At 43.4% G+C, this 25,564-nt stretch overlaps 1 protein-coding gene across 4 annotated transcripts in view; it reads left to right on the top strand.

Moving 5' to 3' along the window:
* The window catches only part of AGO2 (argonaute RISC catalytic component 2), a 524,350-nt gene extending 504,541 nt beyond the window's left edge, over window positions 1-19,809 (top strand). For all 4 annotated transcript variants that reach the window (XM_085604853.1, XM_085604855.1, XM_085604857.1 and 1 more), the window contains exon 19: window positions 16,494-19,809. In XM_085604853.1, the coding sequence (XP_085460979.1) occupies window positions 16,494-16,602 (109 nt within the window). In that variant the 3' untranslated portion in view covers window positions 16,603-19,809. The remainder of the gene's footprint in view (window positions 1-16,493) is intronic.
* Window positions 19,810-25,564: the final 5,755 nt, after the last annotated feature.

Genomic DNA, 25,564 nt, shown 5'->3' on the forward strand with positions numbered 1-25,564 from the left:
CTGCTTCCTCCGGAAGGAGAAGTTTGAAATGCTCCCGTTTGCTCAGGTCCAGTCTGCCCTCGATCCCCGAGACTGGATGGTAGCGTTGGACTTGCAGTACGCCAATTTCCACATCCCCGTCTTGCCGGCCACAGGCGTTACCAACGATTCACTGTAGGCCATGAGCATTTTCTGTTTACTCTGCTCCCTTTTGGCCTTACCTTCGCCCCTCCGGTGTTCACGAAAGTGATGGCAGTGGTCGCAGCTCACCTGCGCTGATTAGGGGTTCCAGTCTTCCCCTATCTTGATGACTGGCTGGCGAGCTTGCCCCAGGCTGTCGTCTCCCACCTCTAGACTACTGCAAATCTCCTGCCCTCGGTGGGGTTTACTATCAACGTGCCGAAGTCACACCTGATTCCCTCTCAGAAGCTCCTTTTCATCGGAGCAGCTCTAGATACAGCGCAGTTTCAGGCATATCCTCCCGAGCAGTGAGTCTGAGATATTCAGGCTGTGATACTGCTGTTTCAACCTCTACCCCGGATTTCAGTGAGAATGACCCTGAGGCTACTGGGCTTCATGAACTAATGTATGTAAGTTAGCGCACACCAGCTTTGTAATAGCGAATAACAATTAATACAATTAGAAACATGAAGCGTGCAACTCAGAAACGAGGAAGCCCACCTCGCAAAATAACATGTGAACTGCTGGTGAACTGGCACCAGTATACTGGGTGCACAGCTGAAAAATTGCAGGGAACAAATGTATCACAATCACAATCTCAATATGAATAGAAACAACGTAAGCTTAAACTCTTTAGAGCCACAATCTAATAGACAGTCAACCAAAAGTTTTTGGAAGAAACTACATTTATAAATCAATCAAAAAGCAATTACATCAATGTTGCAATAACATAAAAAACAAGAATACATTCAAGTATGAAAACTGCATAATGGCAGTAAAGTTGAACGTCAATTCATGAGGAAGTGCCCAATGCATTTCGGGATGAAAAGCATCCCTTCTTCAGGGGCGGCTACGGAAGAAAGAAATTTTATTGAAACAAATATCGCTGAGAAAAATCTTTGACACAATAAATGACACCGGTACAAGATGCATCGTGGGTAGGACCACAAAATTCAAACTACTGGTCTGAGTCAAACCAAGACAATTCAACTGTAAGAGTACATTGTAATGAAAGAGAATGGAAGCCCACATTAGGCGTGTGTGTGGAAAGCAAGCAAACACACATTATTGAAAAGTGCATGATAGGTGAAAATAGTGCCCAAAGTGACAGCAATAGCTGAAAAAAGTGTTCAAATAAACGTGAGAAATAAATGCTGCGCGTTAATAGTAAACCAACATGCATGAAATCCGTGAAACACAGAATAAACGCTCCCAGAAAGCTAAAACAGACTCTTACTTGATATGAAAAGATGAAGAAAACTAATCCTTAGAACAAAAAGTTCGCAGTATCAATCAGATGAATGGGAAGCTTCAAGATCAGGACGCTAAAACACAAAAAAAGCGTACAATTAAAGCCCAGAAAACAGGGAAAACTGGAGGGTTGCAAAAGGAAAGGAGTAATAAGGAAAACTTACTGAAAAGAATCCAAAGATAGCTGGTCAAAATGGTTATTGAGCACTGAAAACCAGCGTGGCACAATTGCCACTACTCTGAAAGCAAATAGCAAAGATGTGAGGAAAGATTGAAGAAAAAAAAAATGTGTTAGCCAAAGACTACATGCTTAGAGAACATGAAAAAAGTACCTGGACCGGAGTCAACCGCGTCCTATAAATGTTGAAGAAGCTGAAGCAAAGAAAAGAAACCGAGACTGATGCCAGCGAATTCAAGATGCAACACGAGCGAAAATATTAGAAGAAACAGATAGAATCTTACCAGCAGGGCGTTGCCATCGACAGGATAAGTGAAACTACTGCGAACCAGACCGGAGACAAGATCAACCCAAGTGTGTGTGTCCAGTGAATAAGAACGACCGCGAAGGCATTCGCGACGCTTTCTTTCTCTCACGCAAGCATATCATAATTGGTACTCCTTGGGTCGAATTGCCACTATTTTACACCATTCCTTCTGTTTCTTTTGTTTTATCAGTTTCTTTCAAATCACGACGTGAGCACTTCTCTGGGTCTATACTTCCTGGTTACGCAGTCCTCTTTTGATTTTCACAAATTTTTCCTCCGGAATCACGTGACAAGGTAGCGGTCGTTCTTATTCACTGGACACACACACGTGGGTTGCTCTTGTCTCCGGTCTGGTTCGCACTAGTTTCACTTATCCTGTCGATGGCAACGCCCTGCTGGTAAGATTCTATCTGTTTCTTCTAATATTTTCGCTCGTGTTGCATCTTGAATTCGCTGGCATCAGTCTCTGTTTCTTTTCTTTGCTTCAGCTTCTTCAACATTTATAGGACGCGGTTGACTCCGGTCCAGGTACTTTTTTCGTGTTCTCTAAGCATGCAGTCTTTGGTTAACACATTTTTTATTTTTTCAATCTTTCCTCACATCTTTGCTATTTGCTTTCAGAGTAGTGGCAATTGTGCCACGCTGGTTTTCAGTGCTCAATAACCATTTTGACCAGCTATCTTTGGATTCTTTTCAGTAAGTTTTCCTTATTACTCCTTTCCTTTTGCAACCCTCCAGTTTTCCCTGTTTTCTGGGCTTTAATTGTACGCTTTTTTTGTGTTTTAGCGTCCTTATCTTGAAGCTTCCCATTCATCTGATTGATACTGCAAACTTTTTGTTATAAGGATTAGTTTTCTTCGTCTTTTCATATCCAGTAAGAGTCTGTTTTAGCTTTCTGGGAGCGTTTATTCTGTGTTTCACGGATTTCATGCATGTTGGTTTACTATTAACGCGCAGCATTTATTTCTCACGTTTATTTGAACACTTTTTTCAGCTATTGCTGTCACTTTGGGCACTATTTTCACCTATCATGCACTTTTCAATAATGTGTGTTTGCTTGCTTTCCACACACACGCCTAATGTGGGCTTCCATTCTCTTTCATTACAATGTACTCTTACAGTTGAATTGTCTTGGTTTGACTCAGACCAGTAGTTTGAATTTTGTGGTCCTACCCACGATGCATCTTGTACCGGTGTCATTTATTGTGTCAAAGATTTTTCTCAGCGATATTTGTTTCAATAAAATTTCTTTCTTCCGCAGCCTCCCCTGAAGAAGGGATGCTTTTCATCCCGAAATGCATTGGGCACTTCCTCATGAATTGACGTTCAACTTTACTGCCATTATGCAGTTTTCATACTTGAATGTATTCTTGTTTTTTATGTTATTGCAACATTGATGTAATTGCTTTTTGATTGATTTATAAAAGTAGTTTCTTCCAAAAACTTTTGGTTGACTGTCTATTAGATTGTGACTCTAAAGAGTTTAAGCTTACGTTGTTTCTATTCATATTGAGATTGTGATTGTGATACATTTGTTCTCTGCAATTTTTCAGCTGTGCACCCAGTATACTGGTGCCAGTTCACCAGCAGTTCACATACTGGGCTTCATGGCCTCCTGCATCCTGCTGATGGATCTCCACGTCAATTACAGTGGTGGCTCACAAACCATGATTGGGTCAGCGGCAGATCCCTCTCCCTTCCCCAACTAGAATTCACAGTAGTGACAAAAGCGTCACTCCTGGGATGGGGCAGACACCTGGGAGAGGCGGAGATCAGGGGTCTCTGGCAAAGTCCAGTCTCCACATCAACCTTTTGGAGCTCCAGGTGAACCATCTTGCACTGAAGGCATTCCTTCCTTCTGTCAAAGGGAGAGTAGTGCAGGTTTTCACAGACAACACCACTGCCATGTGGTACTGCAACAAACGGGGCGTGGTGGGGTCGTGGACCCTATGTCAAGAGGCTCTTCGTCTTTGGACATGGCTGGAACATCAGGGCATATCCCTGGTGGTTTAACACCTGGCAGGTTCCCTGAACCCCAGGGCGGACGAACTCAGCCTCCGGTGCATGATTGATCACAAATGGCGTCTTTACTCGGAAGTGGTGCAAGGTCTCTTTCGGCAGTGGGGAGAGCCTTGGTTAGATATGTTCGCAACCAAAGAGAACGCTCTATGTCCGCAGTTCTTTGCGTTGGAGTTTCCAAGGCGGCACTCGCTCTGCAACGCTTTTCATTGCGAGTGGAATTGCAGCCTCCTGTATGCCTTTCTGCCTGTACCACTTCTTCCCAGAGTGCTGAAGAAGATCAAGCGCGACAGGGCCCAAGTCATTCTTGTGGCTCCGGACTGGGCACGAAGAGTCTGGTCCCCCGAGCTCTTGAGCATGGCCATAGATTCTCCGATCAGACTGCCTCTTCACGAGGATCTTCTGTCGCAGCAGCAGGGGACGGTCCTCCACCCAAACCTGTCCAGCCTCCACCTCCTTGCATGGAGATTGACCGGCAACAGTGAAAGCTTTCGACCTTCCTCCCGTAGTCTGTATTGTCATCTTGGCAGCCAGGCATCCCTCCACTAAAATGGTATACGCCTGTAGATGGAACACATTTGTGGCAAGGTGCACAGAGAAGGCTGTGGATCCCCTTTCTGCCCCGCTTTCAGAGGTCCCCTGTATTCCTCCTTTCTTTGGCCCAGCAGGGCTCTGCTCTTTACAGTTTCAAGGGCTATCTTTCGGCCATTTCAGCCTTTTTATGGCTTCCAGATCAACCTTTCCATTTCAAGTCCCCGGTTGTAAATAGTCTTGAAAGGCATTACTCATCTTTTCCCTCCTGTTCCATTCATATTGCCTCAGTGGGACTTGAACCTGGTTCTGACATATCTGATGTGTGCTCACTTTGAGCCACTTCACAACTGTCTTCTTCGTCTTCTCACTTTAAAGACCGCTTTCTTGGTGGCCATCACCTCTGCCAGAAGAGTGAGTGAGCTCCAGGCTCTTTCTTCTAAAGCTACTTTTCTCACTGTCCATCCGGACAAAGTGGTTCTAAGAACTCGTCCATCTTTTCTGCCAAAGGTTGTCACTGCCTTTCATATCGGGCAGACCATCACTTTGCCCACCTTCTTTCCGCATCCCTCAAAAGAGGAAGAGAGGCTCCACCGTCTGGACCCAAAACGTGCGCTCTCATTCTACCTGAACCGCACACGAGTTCCAGGTGGATGACCAGCTCTTTGTTGGTTACGTGGGCACCAAAAAAGGTCGGGCCTTGCACGAGCAGACCATCTCTCGGTGGGTCGTTCTGTGCAAAAAGGCTTGTTATCATTTGGCTAAAGAGGAGCCTCCAGTGGGGCTGCGCGCCCATTCTACCAGGGCAACGGCAGCCACTACTGCTTTGGGACGGGGAGTTCCCTTGCATGGCATCTGTCAGGCAGCTAAGTGGGCCTCGCTGCACACGTTTACCAAGCATTACTGCCTGGACAGCCAAGTCTGGAGAGAGAGCTTCTTTGGCCGTTCTGTTCTCCAGGACTTTCTGGTGTGATCTTGGTTTGCAGACCCACCACCGGGGTTGGTATTGCTGGGGTATCTATTCTAAGGTAAGGAATCTATCACTACGTGTTTATTTCAGGTGCACAAGTTACTTACCCTCGGTAACGATATCTGTAAGAAACATTAGTAGCGATTGATTCCTTACCGACCCACCCATCCTCCCCGTTCTGCAAACTGATTTCTAGGGTTAAGGTCCTCCCTTTCAGGGCCCTAGTTTCATGGCACCAGTGGTCAGTTTCTTGCATGGCTCTGCGTTCCTGGCGCGGATAGTCATGTACAGAGACTGACGTCTGTGCGCAAGGGCGGCTTCTAAGTAGCTGCTGGGATGTCATCCCGGCGACCACGACGCCAACGACGGACGCGGAGCCACACGGAACTGCTGACAAAACCTTTCCGGATCCAGTCTGACGCCTGAGGGTAATTCTAAGGTAAGGAATCTATCACTACTAATGTTTCTTACAGATATATCGTTACTGAAGGTAAGTAACTTGTGCGTCAATAAATCAATCAAGACATTTGTAGAGCGCTCTACTCGCCCGTGAGGGTCTCAAGGCGCTAAGGGGGTGGGGGGAGGAGCTACTGGTCGAACAGCCAGGTCTTGAGTCCCCTGAAGGTCAGCAGGTCTTGGGTCTGCCGTAGGTGGGAGGGGAGGGTGTTCCACGTCTTGGCGGCAAGGTGGGAGAATTACCTGCCCCGCCGGTGGTCTTCGGCGGATGCGTAGGACGGTGGCGAGGGTGAGGTCGGTGGAGCGAAGCTGGTGGTTCAGGGTGTAGAATGATAGTCGTTCGTTAAGATATGCTGGTCTGGCATTTTGGAGTGCTTTGTGGGCGTGGGTGAGGAGCTTGAAGGTGATCCTCTTGTTGACCGGGAGCCAGTGCAGGTTTCTCAGGTGGGTGGTGGTGTGGCTGTGGCGAGGGAGTCCGAGGATGAGGCGTGCGGAGGCATTTTGTATGCGTTGGAGTCTCTTCTGGAGTGTGGCCATTGTTCCTGCATAGAGGGCGTTGCCGTAATCCAGCCTGCTGCTGACGAGTGCTTGGGTGACCGTCCTTCTGGTTTCGGTGGGGATCCATCTGTAGATCTTTCGGAGCATGTGGAGGGTTTGAAGCAGGAGGAGGAGATGGCATTAACTTGCCGGGTCATAGCGAGCGTGGAGTCCAGGATGAAGCCCAGGTTGCATGCGTGGTTGGTGGGATTCGGGGCAGTTCCCAGTGTGGCCGGCTACCAGGAGTCCCATGCGGAGGGCGTGGATCCGTCATGTCGTCGTACGTCGTGTCCAAACTGATGTCAGCACTCAGGGGTGGTGTCTAAGTAGACACTGTGACTTCATTCCGGCGACGACGGGCGCAGGGTCAACTGACACGCAGTGGTACTGCTGCAGAAAAATTCTCCGGATCCAGTCTGACGCCTGGGGGTAATTCTAAGGTAAGGAATCTAAAACGAATGTATGTCTCTTACAGATACCTCGTTACTGATGGTAAGTAACTTTTTCGCCAGGTACTGGTTTGAGGTTCAGCTGGTTGAAGTCCCCTAGGCCATTTGGGAAGGATCCCTAAACTCTCCGCTATCTCTGAAATGCTACATGAGCATGTGGAAATGGAAAAGGCAATTGTAAAGAGATGGAAAACAAAGGATGAAGGCTGCATCTAGGTTATCGGGCTCCAGGTAGAAAACCTTAAGATGAAACTGCCTCAGAAATTATTTTGTCTGGGGCTGCACAACCTCGAGTTTAGTGAGATACACATCACAAAAAAATAAACATCCTGCATTAATTTCCCAATAAAAAAAAAATCCTGAGTTCGCAGGTAACAAGACTGAAACACTCAGTTGGCATGTTGAAGGACACTTGAGGATCCTGGCAATGCTACACTGGTGACTTGAACCATACCAGAAAAAACAGTGTTAGGCTCTAGAGTGAACCACCGCGCTATGACTATACCATCCAAGCCACGATGACTATATAACCGGTTTCAATAGGACCCATATGATTTATGTAGATCATATTACCAACAGACGACCCTCATTGGCTTACGCATGAAGAGTGGTGTGAACTCTAAAATGACCAAGTTCTTCAAACCGTTTCTCCTTTTGAGGACATTAGAACCTACCCAGTTATATCTGCGCCTACAGACAAGATCATGCTACACAAGATGCAAAATGACAGCTGATGAGTAAGAACACTGAACAATCATTGTAACGTTTTCATCGGTGGGTGACCATTCCTTGAATTCTTGCTGAGCCACATTAAGGCAGCAATGCATGGCATGTAGGATATAGTGCACATTCTATGTAGTCAGGTGACCTCCCATAGGCATTATCCCCCTGAATGGGTATTTCCCCTCATAAGCTTCCCTTTCAAACCAGTCATGCTTTTGCTTGCTTTCCAAGTCTTAACGAATGCCACTGTGTTAATTTGAGAAGAATCTTGAAATAGAGGCATCTCTTGATTTTTCTAATCATACCCCAATATGGTGTGTACTCGCGTGAGACAATTTATCTTTTTAGTATTGGAGTGAATTAAAAAAATGTCTTTTTACATGCCTCTTCTAGACTCCACAGGTCTCCCTTTAGGTCCATTGAGATATACCGAGCAGGCAACAAACATCCAACCATAAGTAAGAGCAGGCCAGCATATGGCTGTTTTTAACTTCCAGTGCAGGGGCCCAACATTTGGAACTGTTTGCACCCTGCCATAACAGCTTCTACTCATCTGTAGCTGTAAGTATGAAGGGTCTCTGTGGGATGCCTTTTCTACAAACTAGTATGGCAAGTTCCCCTATACATTTGTTTTGTTTTCAATAATACCCAGGATTTGATGTATGATGAAGGGTGGACATTGCACAATGATTATTAGAACACTAGCATGGCCCTGGAGGCATTGGCTCTCAGAGCTGTGGCAGATGTTTGTGGAACCTCAGATTTAGTCGATGAGAATGGCTTTGAGTCTTCTTGGCCTTGTGCATTTTCCTCGTCCACAACACCAGGTGGTACATCCAAGCCCTGCAATTAAACCTCAGATCACTGTGGGCTCAGCATAGGGCTGCATCTTTGACCCAGTTCAGGTCTCAAGGGGGAAACTAAGGTTTTGCAGCGTGAATCTTTCTGGGTTCACTATGCTGTGCATTATTCCGCGATCTTGTGGTTGGGTCCGGATTCGTAGTCTTTTCTTTGTTTTTTTTTTTTTTGTAGCCCAGGTGGGCGGCGGCGACGACCCGCCATTTGGTGCACCTCCCGTGACGTCGTCGTGCTTCCTGCGGAAGTCCCACCTTTGGGGCGCCATCTTCAGATTCTTTTTTTCCGCCGTTGCGTCTGGATCGTCATCGGGAAGCTCCAGAATTACAATCGAAGGAAGAAGAAAGAAAAGCGAGTTTCGTCGATAAATACTACGAAGATATCACAGGAAAGGAAGAGATTTCATCAGGAGCGCGAAGAAAGGAGGTTCTTCGCCTTTTTCTTCGACCTTGGAGAATGCGCACTCAGAGGCCCTGAGCGCACTTGACAAAACGCCATTCAAGTTCTGCCCAAACTGCCACCACAAGTTCGCGCAGAAGGACCAGCATCCGGTCTGCAACCTCCGCCTACCGGTCGAACACCAGAGTAAGGACTGCAACGCCTGCTCAGCCTTCGCGCCGAAGACGCTCCGGGTGAGAGATCGGCAGAAAAGAGCCAACGCCAGCATGGATGGCAAGGGTAAGGCCCCTGTCGCTCTACGATCTGGGCCTCTCCACGGACGATGAGGACAACGTCGCCGAGGCAGCCGAAAACTTAATGGTCGTTGAGACCGACAAGAAAAAAGAAGACGAGGTAAGAGAATCGTCGAGCGCAAAACAGAAAATACCTCAAACACGAGGGTGACTCGAGAAGATCAGAGAAAGTCCACGAAGGCAACCCCGGCGCCGAAAACTTCGACGACCAAAGGGGGAAGCATGGACAAGAGGCCGAGCGGATCCTTCGAAAAGGACTCCATGGTGCCGAAAGACGCCGAAAAGCAAGGGTCGTCGAAGACAACCCAGGAAACAGGACGATCGAAGCAGAAAGAACGGTCGACCCGCGGTCGACGCCGAAAGCATCTCCGAGATGGAGAAAAAGAAGAGGTGGCTCGAGGCCGAAATGGAGAACATCCTTCAGAGGAAGAAGGAGTTCGACGCCAAGATGAAGGAATTCAAGATTCCAGCGGTTCCACCGACGGAAGTCGTCGAGGTCGAGGACGAATTCGACACCGAGGGGCTGACGAGGGATCTCGAAGAGGAAGACGAGACCTATTATGACGGCGAAGCCGAGGAAGAAGACCAGCAGTCGTTCTACGGCTCGGCGCCATCTACCAGCCACGACATCGAATGGCAGGATCTCGACACCGAAAACCCGGAGGAGCCCGTGGACACGTACCCTTCGAGGCCTTCGCCACCCGACGACATCAGGGTGTACAATATGGTGGTCAGGAGCGCAGCGACAGCCTTCGGCGTCAAACTCGACGAAGAGAAGCCGAAAGCCGATTTTCTCCTCGAGACCCTGCTCCCCATCCTCAATAGGCACCAGTACTAGCACTGGGACGAGATGGGGGAGATAGTAAAACACCTCCCCGAAGAATACCGCCAGAGAGCCTCGCACCTGGTAGACGAAGGCAAAAACATCGCCAACTCCTGCATAAAGACTGCGTTGGACGGGGCAGAGACTTCAGCAAGACTAATGGCCATAGGGGTCACCGAGAGAAGGCATGCATGGCTCAGAATCTCGGGATTCAAACCGGAGGTGCAGAACAACATCCTTAGCACCCCCTTCAATGGAGAGACACTGTTCGGAGCAACAGTAGACGAGAAACTCACCCAGCTGAAAAAAGAAAACAAAACGGCGAGGTCCATGGGGGCCCTACAGCTGAGGGGAATGAGGCGAGGCAATCCCTCGAGGAGACCCTGCGGTAGGGGAGGAAGCCAACCGGGGGCGTCGCACCAGACGTTCCAGCAGGGTCAGCAGGGTGAAAGCCACGGACAACAAGGTAAACAAAAGCAAAACTGGCAGTACCAACCTCGGGGACAGTCCTTTCGGGGGAGAGGGAACGGACGTGGCCAAAGGAGGAGAGGGGGTGACCAGCCCTCATCAAAGTGACTCAGCACGCAAGAGGACGCCTACCCTCGACATGCCCCCATGGGTGAGGCGCAAAAAAGTAACATCAGGGGGGAGAGAAGATTCAAGAGCCTACGAGCATACAACACCAGTAGGCGGAAGACTGAGGTTCTTCCTTCAGGAGTGGCGGCGTATAACCACAGACAAGTGGATACTGAACATCATGCAGTACGGATACTGCGTAGATTTGGAGAAAAGACCTCCAAACAGGAAACCAAAGGGAAGACAGAGATCGGCTCAAGAACTGGCCCTACTCAGAGAAGAAACACGGAAACTTCTAGAAAAGAGAGCCATAGAGGCAGTGCCGTTCAGAGAACGCAACAAGGGGGTCTACTCAAACTACTTCGTGGTCCCCAAAGTAGACGGAAACCTCAGACCCATCCTGGACCTGCGTTACCTAAACAAGTTCATCAAAACGCAGAAGTTCAAAATGACTTCGCTGCAGGAGGTGCTGCCCCAAATAAGAGACGGGGACTTCATGGTCACCGTGGACCTCAAGGATGCCTACCTGCACATCCCAATAAACAGAAGACACAAGGGCCTTCTAAGGTTCAACATCGACCAGGAACACTACCAGTTCACAACCCTGGCCTTCGGATTAAAATCGGCGCCAAGGGTCTTTACAAAATGCCTGTCGGCGGTCGCGGCCCACCTACGAAGGCAGGGAATCCATGTCTACCCCTACTTAGACGAATGGCTGGTCAAGGCAAACTCACGCGAGAAGTGCGAGAGGCACGCAAAACGCGTAACAGAGACTCTCACAAATCTGGGGTTCTCGATTCACTGGGGGAAGTCATCGCTGGAACCGGAGCAGGTGAAGATTTTCCTGGGGGCAAAAATCAACTCCCTGAACAGTACGGTAGTGCCCAGCGACAGGAGGACAGATGCCCTACTGAAGGAGACGCGGCTCTACCAGAAGGGGCGAGCTCTGACAGTGAGGTCAGTGAGCAAGATGATGGGGATGATGGCGTCGTGTATCCAGCTGGTGCCGAATGTACGCCTACACATGAGACCATTCCAGGAATGGCTACAACAGCAATGGTCACAAGCAAACGGAAGTTGGGAGGATCTAGTGGTTGTTACGCACGCAGTGCAGGAGGAGATAACTTGGTGGAACAGAGACAACATGACAGCAGGGAGAAGCCTGACACCACCAATCCCAACAATGACCATTACCACGGACGCATCGCAAAAGGGATGGGGAGCGCACATGGACAACCTCAGAGTGAGGGGTCTGTGGGCTCCAGCAGATGCGGTTCGCCATATCAATTACCTCGTGTTGAAAACAGTCCTGCTAGCCCTGAAGGCATTCCAGAGGCACCTGTACAACCAGAGGGTGTTGGTTCAAACAGACAACACCACGGCAATGTTCTACATCAACAAACAAGGGGGGACACAGTCGTTCCCTCTCTCCTCTCTGGCGCAGGAGATTTGGAGATGGGCCATACCTCTCAGGATAGATCTACTGGCAATTCACCTACCGGGGAAGGACAATGTGGAGGCAGACTGGCTAAGCAGGCAGACCTCGGCATCGCACGAGTGGGAGCTCAATGGCCAGGAAACGGAGAAGCTTTTCCGGAGATGGGGAACTCCCACAATAGACCTATTTGCAACACGCCAAAATGCAAAATGCCAAAGCTTCGCGTCCAGGCAACCAGATCAGCAATCCGAGGGAAATGCCCTATGGATAAGCTGGTCGAGGACATTTGCCTACGCCTTTCCACCGATACCCCTGTTGCACAGAGTGCTCGACAAGTGCAGAACCAGCAACATGACTCTGATCCTAGTTGCTCCGCAGTGGGCAAGGCAGACATGGTTCTCACAAATTCAAGAAATGGCACAAGGCAATCCATACAGGTTCGAGAGGAGGAAGGACCTGCTCTCAATGCAAAACGGAGAGGTCCTGCATCCAGAGCCAGAGACCCTCAACCTGGCGGCATGGCTCCTGAAGACCTAGAGTTCGCACACCTAAGATTGCCTCCGAGCACTATGCGAGTGCTACGGGAGGCAAGGAAACCAACTACACGTAAATGCTACAGCGCAAAATGGAAGAGATTCACTGTGTGGTGCTGGAAAAAGGGCCTGCAAAACAGAATGACAAGAGACTCAACAGTACTGAGGTACCTCACACACCTTCTGAAGAGTAACCTCTGCACGAGCTCCCTAAGGGTACACCTAGCGGCGTTCGTTGCCTACACCAGAGGTGAAAAGGGTGGAAGTTTCTTCACCTCGCAGGTGGTGAAGAGATTCATGGAAGGAGCCAAAAGAATGGCCCCCCCGAAAAGGTTGCCGCCGCCGGCATGGAATCTAAACATGGTTCTGACGGAGCTCATGAAGGCACCGTTTAAACCCATTCACAAAGCCACAATGCAAATGTTGACGATGAAAACGGCCTTTCTAGTGGCCATAACCTCACTACGCAGGGTGAGCGAGCTTCAAGCACTAACGCTACAGGAACCCTACATTCAGATTCACAAGGACAGAGTAGTCCTGAGGACGGACCCACACTTCATGCCCAAGGTGGTGTCGGCGTTCCACATGAATCAGAGTATTCAGATACCAAGTTTCTTCCAAAACCCGACTTCAAACGCAGAAAAGGCCCTGCACACCCTCGACGCAAGAAGAGCGGTGATGCACTACATTGAGAGAACCAAGGAACTCAGGAAGTCGAAGCAGCTGTTTGTGTCCTTTGCTACTAGCTTCATGGGTAGGCCAGTGACTAAGGGCACCATCGCTAGGTGGATTGCCCTCACTATTCAATTCTGCCACAAACAGGCTGGACAGGAGCTAGCGGAGGGGCCTCAGGCTCACTCCACAAGAAAGAAGGGGGCCACCGTTGCCTTCCTGGCGAACACGCCCATCCAGGACATGTGTCTCGCGGCAACTTGGGCATCTGTGCACACGGTCACGAAACACTACTGCGTGGACATTCAGATGAACAAGGAAGCACAGGTTGGACAGAAGGTGCTTCAGCACATTTTCAACGACCAACGCTCATCTACCACCCAGCCGCCACAAAATTAGGAAAACCGCTACAAAGTCTATGCACAGCATAGTGAATCCAGAAAGATTCACGCTGCAAAACGAATAGTTTCTTACCTGTCGGTGTAGTTTTGCAGCTTGAAGATCTTTCTGGATTCACTAGCGAACCCACCCACCTCCGCCAGGAAGATGAGGCTGGAGGAAGAGGGGGTAAAGTGGAAAAGATCAAAAGAAATGAAAACGTACAGAAAAATGGACAAGAAGGATTAATCAATCGCCTAGGGTTAAAAAGAAAAAGGGAAAGGAAAAAAGAACCCGAAGATGGCGCCCCAAAGGTGGGACTTCCGCAGGAAGCACGACGACGTCACGGGAGGTGCACCAAATGGTGGGTCGTCTCCGCCCACCTGGGCAACAAAAAAAAAAAAACAAAGAAAAGACTACGAATCCGGACCCAACCACAAGATCGCGGAATAATGCACAGCATAGTGAATCCAGAAAGATCTTCAAGCTGCAAAACTACACCAACAGGTAAGAAACTATTCGATCTGCAGTGTTGGCTGTGAGATACTGATCCAAACTGTGTTAGGCCATTCTCCCCTTCCCAACCAGAGCTCACAGTTGTGACAGACGCGTCGCTGTTTGGTTGTGGTAGGGGAGTCACCTAGCCAAGATAGGAGGCATTTTGTGTCTGGCAGAGATCTGGCTCCACATACGCTTGCTGCAGCACTCTACATTTCGCTTAGCCCTCAAAGCTTTCTTGGTAGCCTTCAAAGGAAAACTGGTGCAGGTTCCCACAGACGCTACTATTGTATTGTGCTGCTAGAAGCATGGCGGAGTGGGGACGTGTGCCCAGTTCCCGGAGGTTCAGTCTCTCTAGAGGTAGCTAGAACAACAGAACATCTTTCTGGTTGCCACCTTCTTGGACCCTCAGTGCCATTGCAAATGGACTGAGTTGGAGTCAGTTGTCCCAAGATGGTGCATCACATCTTTGAACACTTGGGAGAGCCTTGGCTCGATCTATTCACCACTTTCTGGAACATGCAGTGACAGAAAATGTTCTCCAATGTGCTTTGTTTGAATATGTATTCCTGCTTGAATGGTGCTAGGACGTTTGAACTCCTTCAGACAGATGCGTCTCCTGCCTCGGGCTCTGAAGATAATCAGGAAAGACTGGGGCCAAGTCATCATGATTGCCACACACTCGGCCAGGAGAGAGTGGTCCCCAGAACTTCAGTCCCTGAGCTTTCTGTACTCCAGTCTGGCTTCCGTTTTGGTAGGGCCTCTTATCTTAGCTGCATGGCAAGGTCCTGCCTTAAATTCTCCACAACTTACACCACCTCGCATGGAGATTGCATGACAGCAGTTAAATGTGTTTGAAGTGTGCAACGAGGTGGTGGGAAGTATCATTGCTGCCAGACGCCCTTCCCTGAAGTCCATCTACACTGAGTGCTGGGAAACCTGTATTACCTGGTGTGGTGCCAGAGACAGTGACCCCTTACAAGCCAAACCTTCTGATGTTCCTTTTGTGGGTCAGGAATGCCTTGCAGTGGGCACAGTGACCTATAGGCGCTTTTCTCTGGTGAATGGACCAACCAGCCATGTTTAAGTCATCAATTGTGATACGTTTCATTAAAGAAATGTAACATATGTTTCCTCCTAAACCATTTGTGATGTCCCGGTAGGACCTTAATCTTGTCTTGACATTACCCGCCCTTCAAGCCTATGCACAGCTGCTCCTTAAAGCTCTTGATTCTGAAAATAATCTTCCTTATTAACATCGCATCAACACAGCATGAGTGAGCTGCATATGCTGTCAGTACAATCAACCTACTCTACCTTCTTTCTGGACAAGTTGGGGTTGATGACCAGGTCAATTTCCGTCCTAAGGTTGTGTCACCCTTACATGTTGGGTCAGTCCATCACCTTGCATGGATTTTTCTCTCTGCCTCATCCCTCCATAGAGGAGAAGATGCTCCATTATCTTGATCCAAAGAGGAGTCGAGCTTTTACAATGCCCGAAAAAAAGGTTTTCACCTAGACTATTCTCTTTGTTGGCTTCCTTGGTGCAAAAAATCTATGGGTGGTGCAAAAGAGGACTCTGTCAAGTTGGATAGTTATCTGCATTAAGATCTGCTGCACACTTTGCTAAAAGCAGCCACCGAGGACTTAAGAGCCCATTCCACCAGGGCCGAGGCCACTACAATGGCATTGGCACGAGGGTATATTCTTGATATCTGTCAGGCTGCATTATGTGTGTCTGTACGTATGTTTAGGAAGCAGTATTGCCTTGACTACCAGGTCTGATGAAAAGGTCACTTCGCTCACTGGGTCCTGCAGGACATTTTGTTCTGAGACCAATCCCCAGACCCTACAGCTTTAGAAGGTGCTGGTTTGGTATCTGTTCTAAAGGTAAGGAATCCGCTGTTAGAAGTATGTGTCAGAAGAACAAGTTGCCTTTAATAACATTCATTCTGGTCGATACTTCAGATCCTTCACTGCCCTACCACCTCCCTGTTCTAGGAGTGGCTCTTTAACATCTGAAAAGGTCCTAAGTTAAGAGATCGGCACACGGTCACCAACAGTTCTACATTCGGCATCTGAAGGAGCAGAAAGATAAGGTGGCAAGAAACTGTCAGAGCGCAGGTGAGGTGCTTATGTGAAACTCTGCTCCATCACTTCCGGAGTGCTTTGAAGCTAATGAAGAGCTGCGTGATGCCACTAGCTGTTGAAGTTTTCCGAATCCAGTCTGGCTGTATTCTAAATATGAGGAATCTGAGGTTAAAGTATCCAGCAAAAACAGTGTAATAGAAGGTAAGTATATTATTCTTTATTTCTAATCTGCAGTGCCAGTAAGCATTACCTAATAAACTGTTAATGTTTATAATGCTTGATTTTATAGCACTCTAATTTATGAAGCTACCGGATTCGATTTCAAAATCTCTTAAACATTTTCTCTTCTTTTATCAGTGCTGAAGGCAGCCACACATCTGGCCAGAGTAATGGCAGAGATCACCAAGCACTTGCAAAAGCAGTTCAAGTTCACCAGGACACACTGCGCACCATGTACTTTGCTTGACATGTTTTAATGTTCAGCAGTTCCTGTAGTACAGGAGGTGGATTCACGCCAGACCAGCTGCACTTAGACCAACAGTTGTTCAAACGCCAGTGACAGCCAGCAAAAGTGTCATTCATCCATCTGCTCAGTTCCTGCTCATTCTGAAGAAAAGCCTTCCGTCCAGAATTTCAGACTTATTTGAGCTGCAGTCCTGCGTTTGTGAGAACGTTTACACGCACACACACACATGTATACACACAAAGAACCTTCAAGAGTTTTATTTTTGTCTGTTTATTAAAGAGGTTTGCCAAACTCAAAGCTGCTCCTACGAAATGTTAAAAAGAAAGATTTCGGACGTTGTAATTGAATGCTGTGGCTCTCAGGGTAAAAAGCAAAAATATCGATCTATTTGTGTATCGCTGATCAAATAATTGTTTTCCATTAGTACAAATTGGACACATACTAATAACAAGTTGGCGAAAATGAAGCTAATCATTTTTTCAGAGTGAGCGTTTTACTAAATCAAAACACTAGCTTGGATGTTAAAGCCTTGAAAGTCTGGAACTTGTCTTGAAAAATTTGTTAGGGCAATGCGAATTTCTTCTAAAATGTTTGTCTTGTGTTTTATGGACTTTGTGTGTCAAAGGGCAGGTTTGCTTCTTAATCTATGTTGTTTTTCATTTTGCTGCTTTCAGTGCAGTAGTTCATAGAACAATCTATGATATAACTGCAGAGAAAACCAATACTTGTTTTTAAACCTAAGTGTAGTGTAAGTTGGCAAAAATGTAACTAATTTTGTGCCATTTTTAAAAGATTGTTGTGAAATGAAAGATTGGGGGAAACCTGAAAACTAAATATAAAAATAGTCTTCTTGGACTATTAATTTCTTTCCAAAGTTTTTAAACAATACGGGTCTATGGTAATAAATACAGTACAATCTTTTTTTCACTGTTTAAAATAATGTAGCCATTGTTTCACAGTATTAATGTGAGATTAGATTATATTTATTATATTTACTAAAGGAGTATGCATCATAATTCTAATAACATATCAAGCATATATTTGACTTCTTACAGCAAAAATGCGTCAAGCGGACCCTAATGTTTAAATTCTGAAATATGCAAGTGGCTTTGATCAGATAGTTAAGCGATATCTGTGTAGCATCATTACCGTGTTGCGCTCCTGTAATGACTTTCAGTTCGCTTGCATTATGGCACCAATTGTTAGTTCTGACTGTTGAGACCAGGTACTATTTGGAAGACGTTCACACGCAAATTTCTAAGGTAAACCATGATTCCTCTTTCCAAATGAAGGAACAAGTATAATATCGCAGTACAAACCAGAGCAGCTCAAGTTTTTTTTGCAGACTTGCTGTCAGTTGTTCCATAAATGGAATAGGAATGTGTTCTCCTTTATGCTTTCATTAGGTTATTCTTGGTATGGAGTATATTTTAAATTTTCTGGAGTGCACAAGTTAAGTTGAGTATGTAGGCCAGAAATACACTCCTTTGTCGATATATTGTAAGATCTATGATCTTTTTTTGCTGACACCCAATAACTTGTCACCCTAAAAGTGTTCATTTTGACAGCTGGGTTTATGCATTGTTGGATCTTAGATGTCTTATGTAAAATGTATGTTCCAGCAGGCAATGCATTGTGGCATTTATTTCACTTCTTAAGCAATCGTGCATAGTGGCATAAAATATTGTTACACGGTCTCCTAGTGCATATTGTTCCAAATTGTACAAAATAATGTAGTGGTCAGATTTAGCTCACAATTATTTTTTTCTCGTCAATATGGCAGAAGTACATATAGAGATAAAGCGTTTTGTGTAGGTATGTGTGTGTGTGTGAAATCAATATATGTTTATGCAACTAAATATTTACACACATTCATGGATAGAGGATTTCTTGGCATTACATTATCCCTTGTTAGGGTTTGCTAAATCTTGAGTTATTATGCTAGTAGGCACCCTAGCATTCATAAGTGTAATTAAACAATGCAACTCCATGAAATAGATATTCTATTCATTTAGTGTAGGATGAATCTGGTGATTTGAGACATAATCTTGTAGTTGGCCAGATACTGCTTCAATTAATTAATGGCAGTTTTACTAAAAACTGTTTACTTACACAGGCCTCGTGACATGAAAAAAGTGGACATATTTGTGTTAGTGACTTCAGATATATTTATTTTAGATGCATATACGTCCTTTCCAAGTCTAAACAAACTATTTTATTTACATAATGGCATTTACGTTCCACCTGTGTGAAAGCTATAACCATATACCCATTGCACTAATAGTGGCATCATTAATAATAATAATATGAAAAGATTAGGGTGGAACTTTATATTTTATTGAAACGTTTGTGTTTCTCTCAGTTTATTTATCACATCTGTTAGTCTAAATTTGTTGCAGGACTTTGTAGTTTGCAGGTCACACTGCTTTTTCATTTATATTTAAGACTGTACAGCACATACCCTGCCTTCACTGCTTCAGTGCAACAATAGTTGTTGCTCTGTAGTGGGACTCTCGCTTGTTATTCCACATCAGGATTTACTTTATTCATATTCTTTTTATATGCTTTTGCTCATGTCAAGTAATGTATCTGCTTAATAATTCAAGTCATAAAGCAAGGGATACATTATTCTGAGCTGTTTTTCGTGTATGGAGAAGTAACAATTGACATTCAAAGGGAAACTTCTTTCACCCATTGAAAACCAAAGTTATACATGTGCATTGCATGAGTTCATCCAATAACAAGACCCTACTTTACTACTGATCACACAGAACTATTGTACCATAAGAAGGAAAATTTCTGAATTACAAAAAATAGGTCAAATATGGTTCCAAGCAATGATTAAACATTGATTGGAATGTTTCAATAAAGCTCCATGATTATACCAATTTGAGAACTGGATATCTAGACTTTTTGGTTGAATGTCTGTCTAATTTCAATAATAGCTTTTTAAATGTTGTAAATCAAACAGGTTGCTATTGCTGCTGGCACTCTTATTGTGAATGCTAGAACGGATGTGTTTATTATCACACAAAATAACAAAACTATTTTGTAATAACAGTAGCAGGCTCTGCTTGTACTTTACGTGTTTAAAAACCCAGGACTTTTAAGGCTTTGCTGGATTGTTGAATTGTTAGAAAAAACAAAATCTACAATGGAATATTCAAACAAATGTGTGCTTGGAGAAAGTAAAAAAAAAAAAAGAAATCTCTCTTCAGATAAGTTTTTTCTGTTATGCTGCGTATTTCAGTGTAGAGTATCGATATTGTTTGAGTGATGATAGATGACATTTGGGTTCTTCCCAGTGTCTGCAGAAATGTTCGGAAAAGATAGCGCTCTTTTGTGAAAGTTGACATTATATACACTGTAGTTTGCAAACTGCAGTTTCAATTACAATATGTAAATTCTTCATTGTAAGAATTCAGTTACTTGTTTAGTTTCACGGCCCTAAAAGCTTTTGAAGCAGCAGAAGAACGCCATCATCTGTTGTGCATAACAAAGTATCTCCTCCTTACACTAGACAAAGAATTGTACATTAATATTCATGTATGCTCTCTACATAAACCATCTATCACTATAAGCAATGACATGCTTTCGTTTATATACATATATATACATGCATACATATATTTATAATCTCTTCCCCCTGTAATATAAATGTCATACTAGCTATTGCAGCTGTATGACTTTTCCTGATTTATACACAGTACTTTTCTGACCTTTTATATGGTGTTATCTTGCTCCTTGACACATGCATACAATCTTTTTGTAAGAGCTGCAATTCATACCCAACAATAATTGCACTGAGTTTTGAAGACTTCCTTTTTACTGTGTGAACATATTTTGCATCTGCTGTATCTTTTAAAATACTGTAAATATGTTAATGTAGAGTTTAAATAGAAGTTTAGACATACATGTTTTTTGTTTTAGAGGAAACTGCCATATTTTGCAGTTCAGTATTAAGCTTTGTTTTGATGATGGACGTGTGTGATATTGTTTTTTTTAATCATTTTGGTAACCCACCTGTAGATAAATCATGAAGGAGAGTCTCATATTTATTTTCAACTAGATTGTGAGGGACAGGCTGCCTTTTCTATTTTCCCAAAAATATTCTCTTGGTCAACCAGAGGTTTAAAATGGAGCAGAACTCTTCAATACTGGCTTTTCTCTCTGGTGTCTGTTACGTTTCTTAAGGCATACATCTGTAAGGTATGTGCAACCAAGGAGTTGTGCATAAACTTTACGTGAATGTCTTTGCTTGTTGCACTTCACATTTGTCCGTAGACTAATACTGTCCTTGCAGCTTTCATTACTTGAGCTTAGCATCGGAAAGCTTAAGAACAAGTTTGATAATGTTTGAAAGATTGCTCTAATTTACCAAATTGCCTTTTTTTTGGTCCTCACAATGGGAAACGTCATTGGAGCCATCAATATTGGTGCTAATTAATATCATAATGCATACAAGTGCCAATCCAAAACCAAACTGTTTTTTTTCTGTGGGAGTTGGCATTCTTGAGTGTGATTTATTAATTTCTTTGGGTCCCAAAGTTATCGTCAATGTTTGTCGTATATTGCTCACCAGGTCATCTTTGAACTTCTTTCCATATCTTTTCCACTGCTTACTTTCACCCAGCCTGACTGTTCTTCTGACGTGAATGTACTAGGTATCCCGAATTACTGTAAATGTAAACTTAATACTACCTTTGGGATGACGAGTAGGTGCAGTTAACGGCTACCTCTAAGTTAATGAACTGATAGGAAGTTGTATTTATGTGCTTGAAAAGCAGCCCTTCAAGACAACAGCCAAAATGTCATTGAAAGTTACAGGTTTCTAGACATTGAGTCTATTTTCTTTCAAGAGCTTGTGTGCCATATTTCACTCTTGTAAACGTCTTGCACTGTAATAGACTTTTACTGAAAGCTGTGAGGGCTGTTTATGTTCAGAATTCAGGGGTGATAGGATTATGATTGCCATTGACTTTCCCCTTGTGCTGCCTGGTTTTAAAAGAGCATAATAAGTGCTGATGGAGGTTCTGATCTATGTATAAATTAGGTAGATTTCCTGTTTTGAGCAACAGTTTCTATTTGCAGATGCAGATTACCAATATATTTCCATTCATAAACAGATAACACTGTACAGGTGCTAAAATATTGGAAATAATCGACTATCTGTTCATGCATAGAAATCACATTAATACTGCACTGAAGAGTATTGCATGCTGAGTGCATTGGCTTTTACTTACCTCACAGTGCTCAAGTACAGAATGGAATGTGTGTGTTAATTTGCCAGTCTAAACACCATAATACAAATGCAAATCATGGAACCCATTTTACACTTAAATAGCCTTTTTGCGTGTTATCCTTGCAAAAGAAAAGCAGAAAAGGTAGTCTATATATCTGCAGAGAAAATATGAATCGGTGGCTGTTGCGCCTCTAAACCAGTCTTTGTTCGACCAATGTTAGCCAGAATGGATTTTCAGTTTGCATTGAAGCACCATTGCTTTTATTGTTTTGGTCTTGATGCAAATTTGCTTGCAGGTGGGGTTTTGAGTGAACCTAGCCTTAAAGTGGTTATATATATGAACATAATTTAGTATTTACTTGATAACCTACAAAGAAAAGTATACTTAAAATGTAAATGTGTACCTTTATGTAAAAAGGAACATTACCATATTTAAAAGTAGTGGTAACTTAACCTTTTATTCCTGGCAGTTCCAAGTTTCATTCTGGGCTGTTTAATAAATTTAAGTTGTGACAAATTAGGCTGCTTAGTGGTGAGTTAATCTCATACAACATTCCCTTCATATGTATTTATCAGTCTAAGAGCAGCAGCTACCGTACGAAAAGTATGCACCTGAACCATTCTAGTGACTTAAGGGGCAGTTTATCAAATTACTTAAATTTAACCCAAGTAATTTTGTTTGGCATTTGTTTTGAGATTATCTTTTCTTATTATTGACCGGCAAATTATATGAGAATATAATCTAAATTGAGAACAAAACTACTTAAATTAATGGTGCTCATAATCAAATTCCTTTTTGTTACATTGTAAAATATCATTTTGTTAGCTTTCATATCCATGATGCAGATAGTTGTTCCTTTTTTGTGTACTATAAATGAAATGGAACAGACTGTGACACATGCATTTATTAATCACAGGTGATTAACGATCCTTAGCTTGGGAAGCCATGTGACAATTTACAAGAAAGGCGAGTTTATCAGCAATAAAATGAAACTGAGAGCTAAGAGGTTATATGTTTAAACATGAAAGATTGTACTTTACACATCCAGGTGTATCTTTTTGGCAAGACTTCAGTTGGCTTATGAAAAAGTACTTGTGGTTTACCACTTAATGTTAAATACTTTATATACAAATGAGAGAGGAAAAAAACTATTCCTTTAAAATTACACATGGATTTCATTTTCTTTTAACAATACATTTTAAATGACATTTTGAATAAAGAAAACTGACTGTTCAAAGTTTACATTTTTTAAGGAAGTAAAGACCTAATTTCAAGCGGTACTGAATACATGGAAAATTGGTTTTGTGTCTTTGCTATGCACTCATAGTGGTATTTTTGAAATAACTGTGCGACACTCTTAAAATCCCCTTTTTGTATTGGTTAATAAATGTCCATATAACTATGCATTTATCTATAGTTACAACTTTCTATTTGTTTAATAGTCCATTAACAGTTCCTGAAACTATGTGGTTGGTTTTAGAACTTGACCAGTTTAATTTTCAAATTAGTTTTTATTTTATCTGAATAGACGTTTAGATACCCGTAACTCAAATTGGTGTGGTCTGCTGCCACTTTAAGCCTTAATAAGTCATTGTTTTGCTTAGCATTTCGCTTATTACGAATTTGCATATGTATTAAAAACAAAAAAGGCAAAACTGTTGAAACACAACGTAGGTCATTTAAAACAAATGGTTTCCTCTGTAATGCAATTACTTTATTTATGGGGCACTAGAAAAAAGCAAAACAAAGTTAGTCCTGACATGAGAAATAAAGGGAATGTGTAGCTCAAACTGTGATTGCTATTCTGTCCTGTGGCTGCCACTTGTTGCTCATAGGCCAACTATTAAAATCTATTGCAGATTAGAATAGTCGCCTGTTTTGGAGATGTGGAGATTTGGTTTTGAAGTCTTCAAATATTTTTTTATTTGCAAATGGCTAGGATTGTAGTTTGCCACCTTTCTGCTGTCCCATGATTTATTTGGTTTGTGCCATCATTTCCACTTATAACTATTTATGCAGTGTTTTATTCAGTATTTTAATTTGGCATCAGACGAAGCGTAGGGGACCCAGCTCTTTACAGTTTGTAACTACCTCATTTAAACAGTTGGGTGCTATTTTGAAATAAACAATATGTGAACGTTTTCAGAGAAAGTGACCAAATGGCTTGTTTCTGTAACTGCTGTGCTAGACAATATCATAGCAACCATAGTTCTGTTTATTTTCAAATTATGTGGTGTGGAAAGTGTTGGCGGGAATTATGCATAAGGCAGTGCACCCTCTGGAGTCTCGGTAGATGCAGACCAGAGGCCCAAATACAGGAGGCAGGATCAAAGCAGGTTAATGCTGCCATATGCCTTCCAGACTTTGTGCTGGATATACTCTGTGCCTTTTAAGTAGTCCCATCATGTACAAGACATAACTATTCACAAAATAATAAATATTAGTTTAGCAGCAATATATATGTACTATGTATACATATATGAACTTGTGCGTGGCACAAGTTGATCATGATACTAAAATAAAATGTTTTAAAAATAGACTGGAAAATATTTTCTTAAAAAAACAAAACACATGCAAATATTAAAATACTACTAAATCGTGCTTTTATGTACTTAACGTATTTGTTCATATACGTGCTTAGAGAGAAATGTAAGTGGGGTCAAAGAAAAACATTGAAAATGACAGTTCTGTAAGCCATTTTTGAGCATTTCCCTACACTGTATGCTGTTTGTACTTGAACTCTGTGTCTAAGTTTAGGATGGTCACTTCATATGCGCGGACTGCATATTCCGTTTTTCAATTGAACTTTCTTTGTTTCTGATCCTATTAACTGAGGTATCAGCACTTTATATTTTCGTTTTATAGCCTGGCGCTATATTTTCCTTGGTGTTTAGAAAGACAAGAAACTTACTTATATTCTTCCTTGCAGTAGTTTTCTACATTAAAAAGATCAAATGAGGACAGTAAAAGCAGACCAGTAGATTCAAATTGTGCGGACAGAAGTTAAATAACAAGTGTACCATTGCAGTTGGTATTTAATGGATAATACTTGTTAAAAATGATTTACATCCATAATATATTAGGTAGTAGGAGTCTATTTTTTATTTAAATAAGAACTATGATTGCCTGTTTAGAGTATATTACTGACATTCCTTGGTGGCAGGACTTTTAATGTTCGAAGAAAGGGGGGTAAATGTGTGGCATTTTGCTGTTGGCACCCAGCGAGCAAAATTGCCTCTGTTAAACTTTTTTATAAAACTGCACCATCAGGTCGATATGTAAGCTATATTTTTTAAAGACTAATCATCCTTTAATATGCTGCATAAAACTTATCAGCATTATTGCACTTTCTCAATAACAAATGCCCTGCGATTAGCTCATCATATGGACAAACCTTAGAGTTTTTAGCGAACAATAGTACTTTGGGCAAAAGGTAAAATTTCTCTAGGTACCTCAAGAAAATAAAAATGCCTGAACATGCTGCATTGACTTTTATTTTATTTTATTTTTACTTATTACCCAGTGTTTTGTGTTTTCTGCTTGTAATTTTTGTTATATATAATTACATTCTCTGTTTTGTTTTCTGGACCCAAGTGAACTGTTATTGTTGTAAGGTAGTATCCTTTTTGTGTTTGCGTTGTCATATTTGGAATACAATTTACTTCAGTACGGTAGTGTTAAAAAGGATACTGCATTTGATAAATGAACAGTATGCAATG

Source organism: Triturus cristatus, chromosome 5_1 (genome assembly GCF_964204655.1).
Source record: "Triturus cristatus chromosome 5_1, aTriCri1.1, whole genome shotgun sequence".
Classification (NCBI taxonomy): Eukaryota; Metazoa; Chordata; class Amphibia; order Caudata; family Salamandridae; genus Triturus; species Triturus cristatus.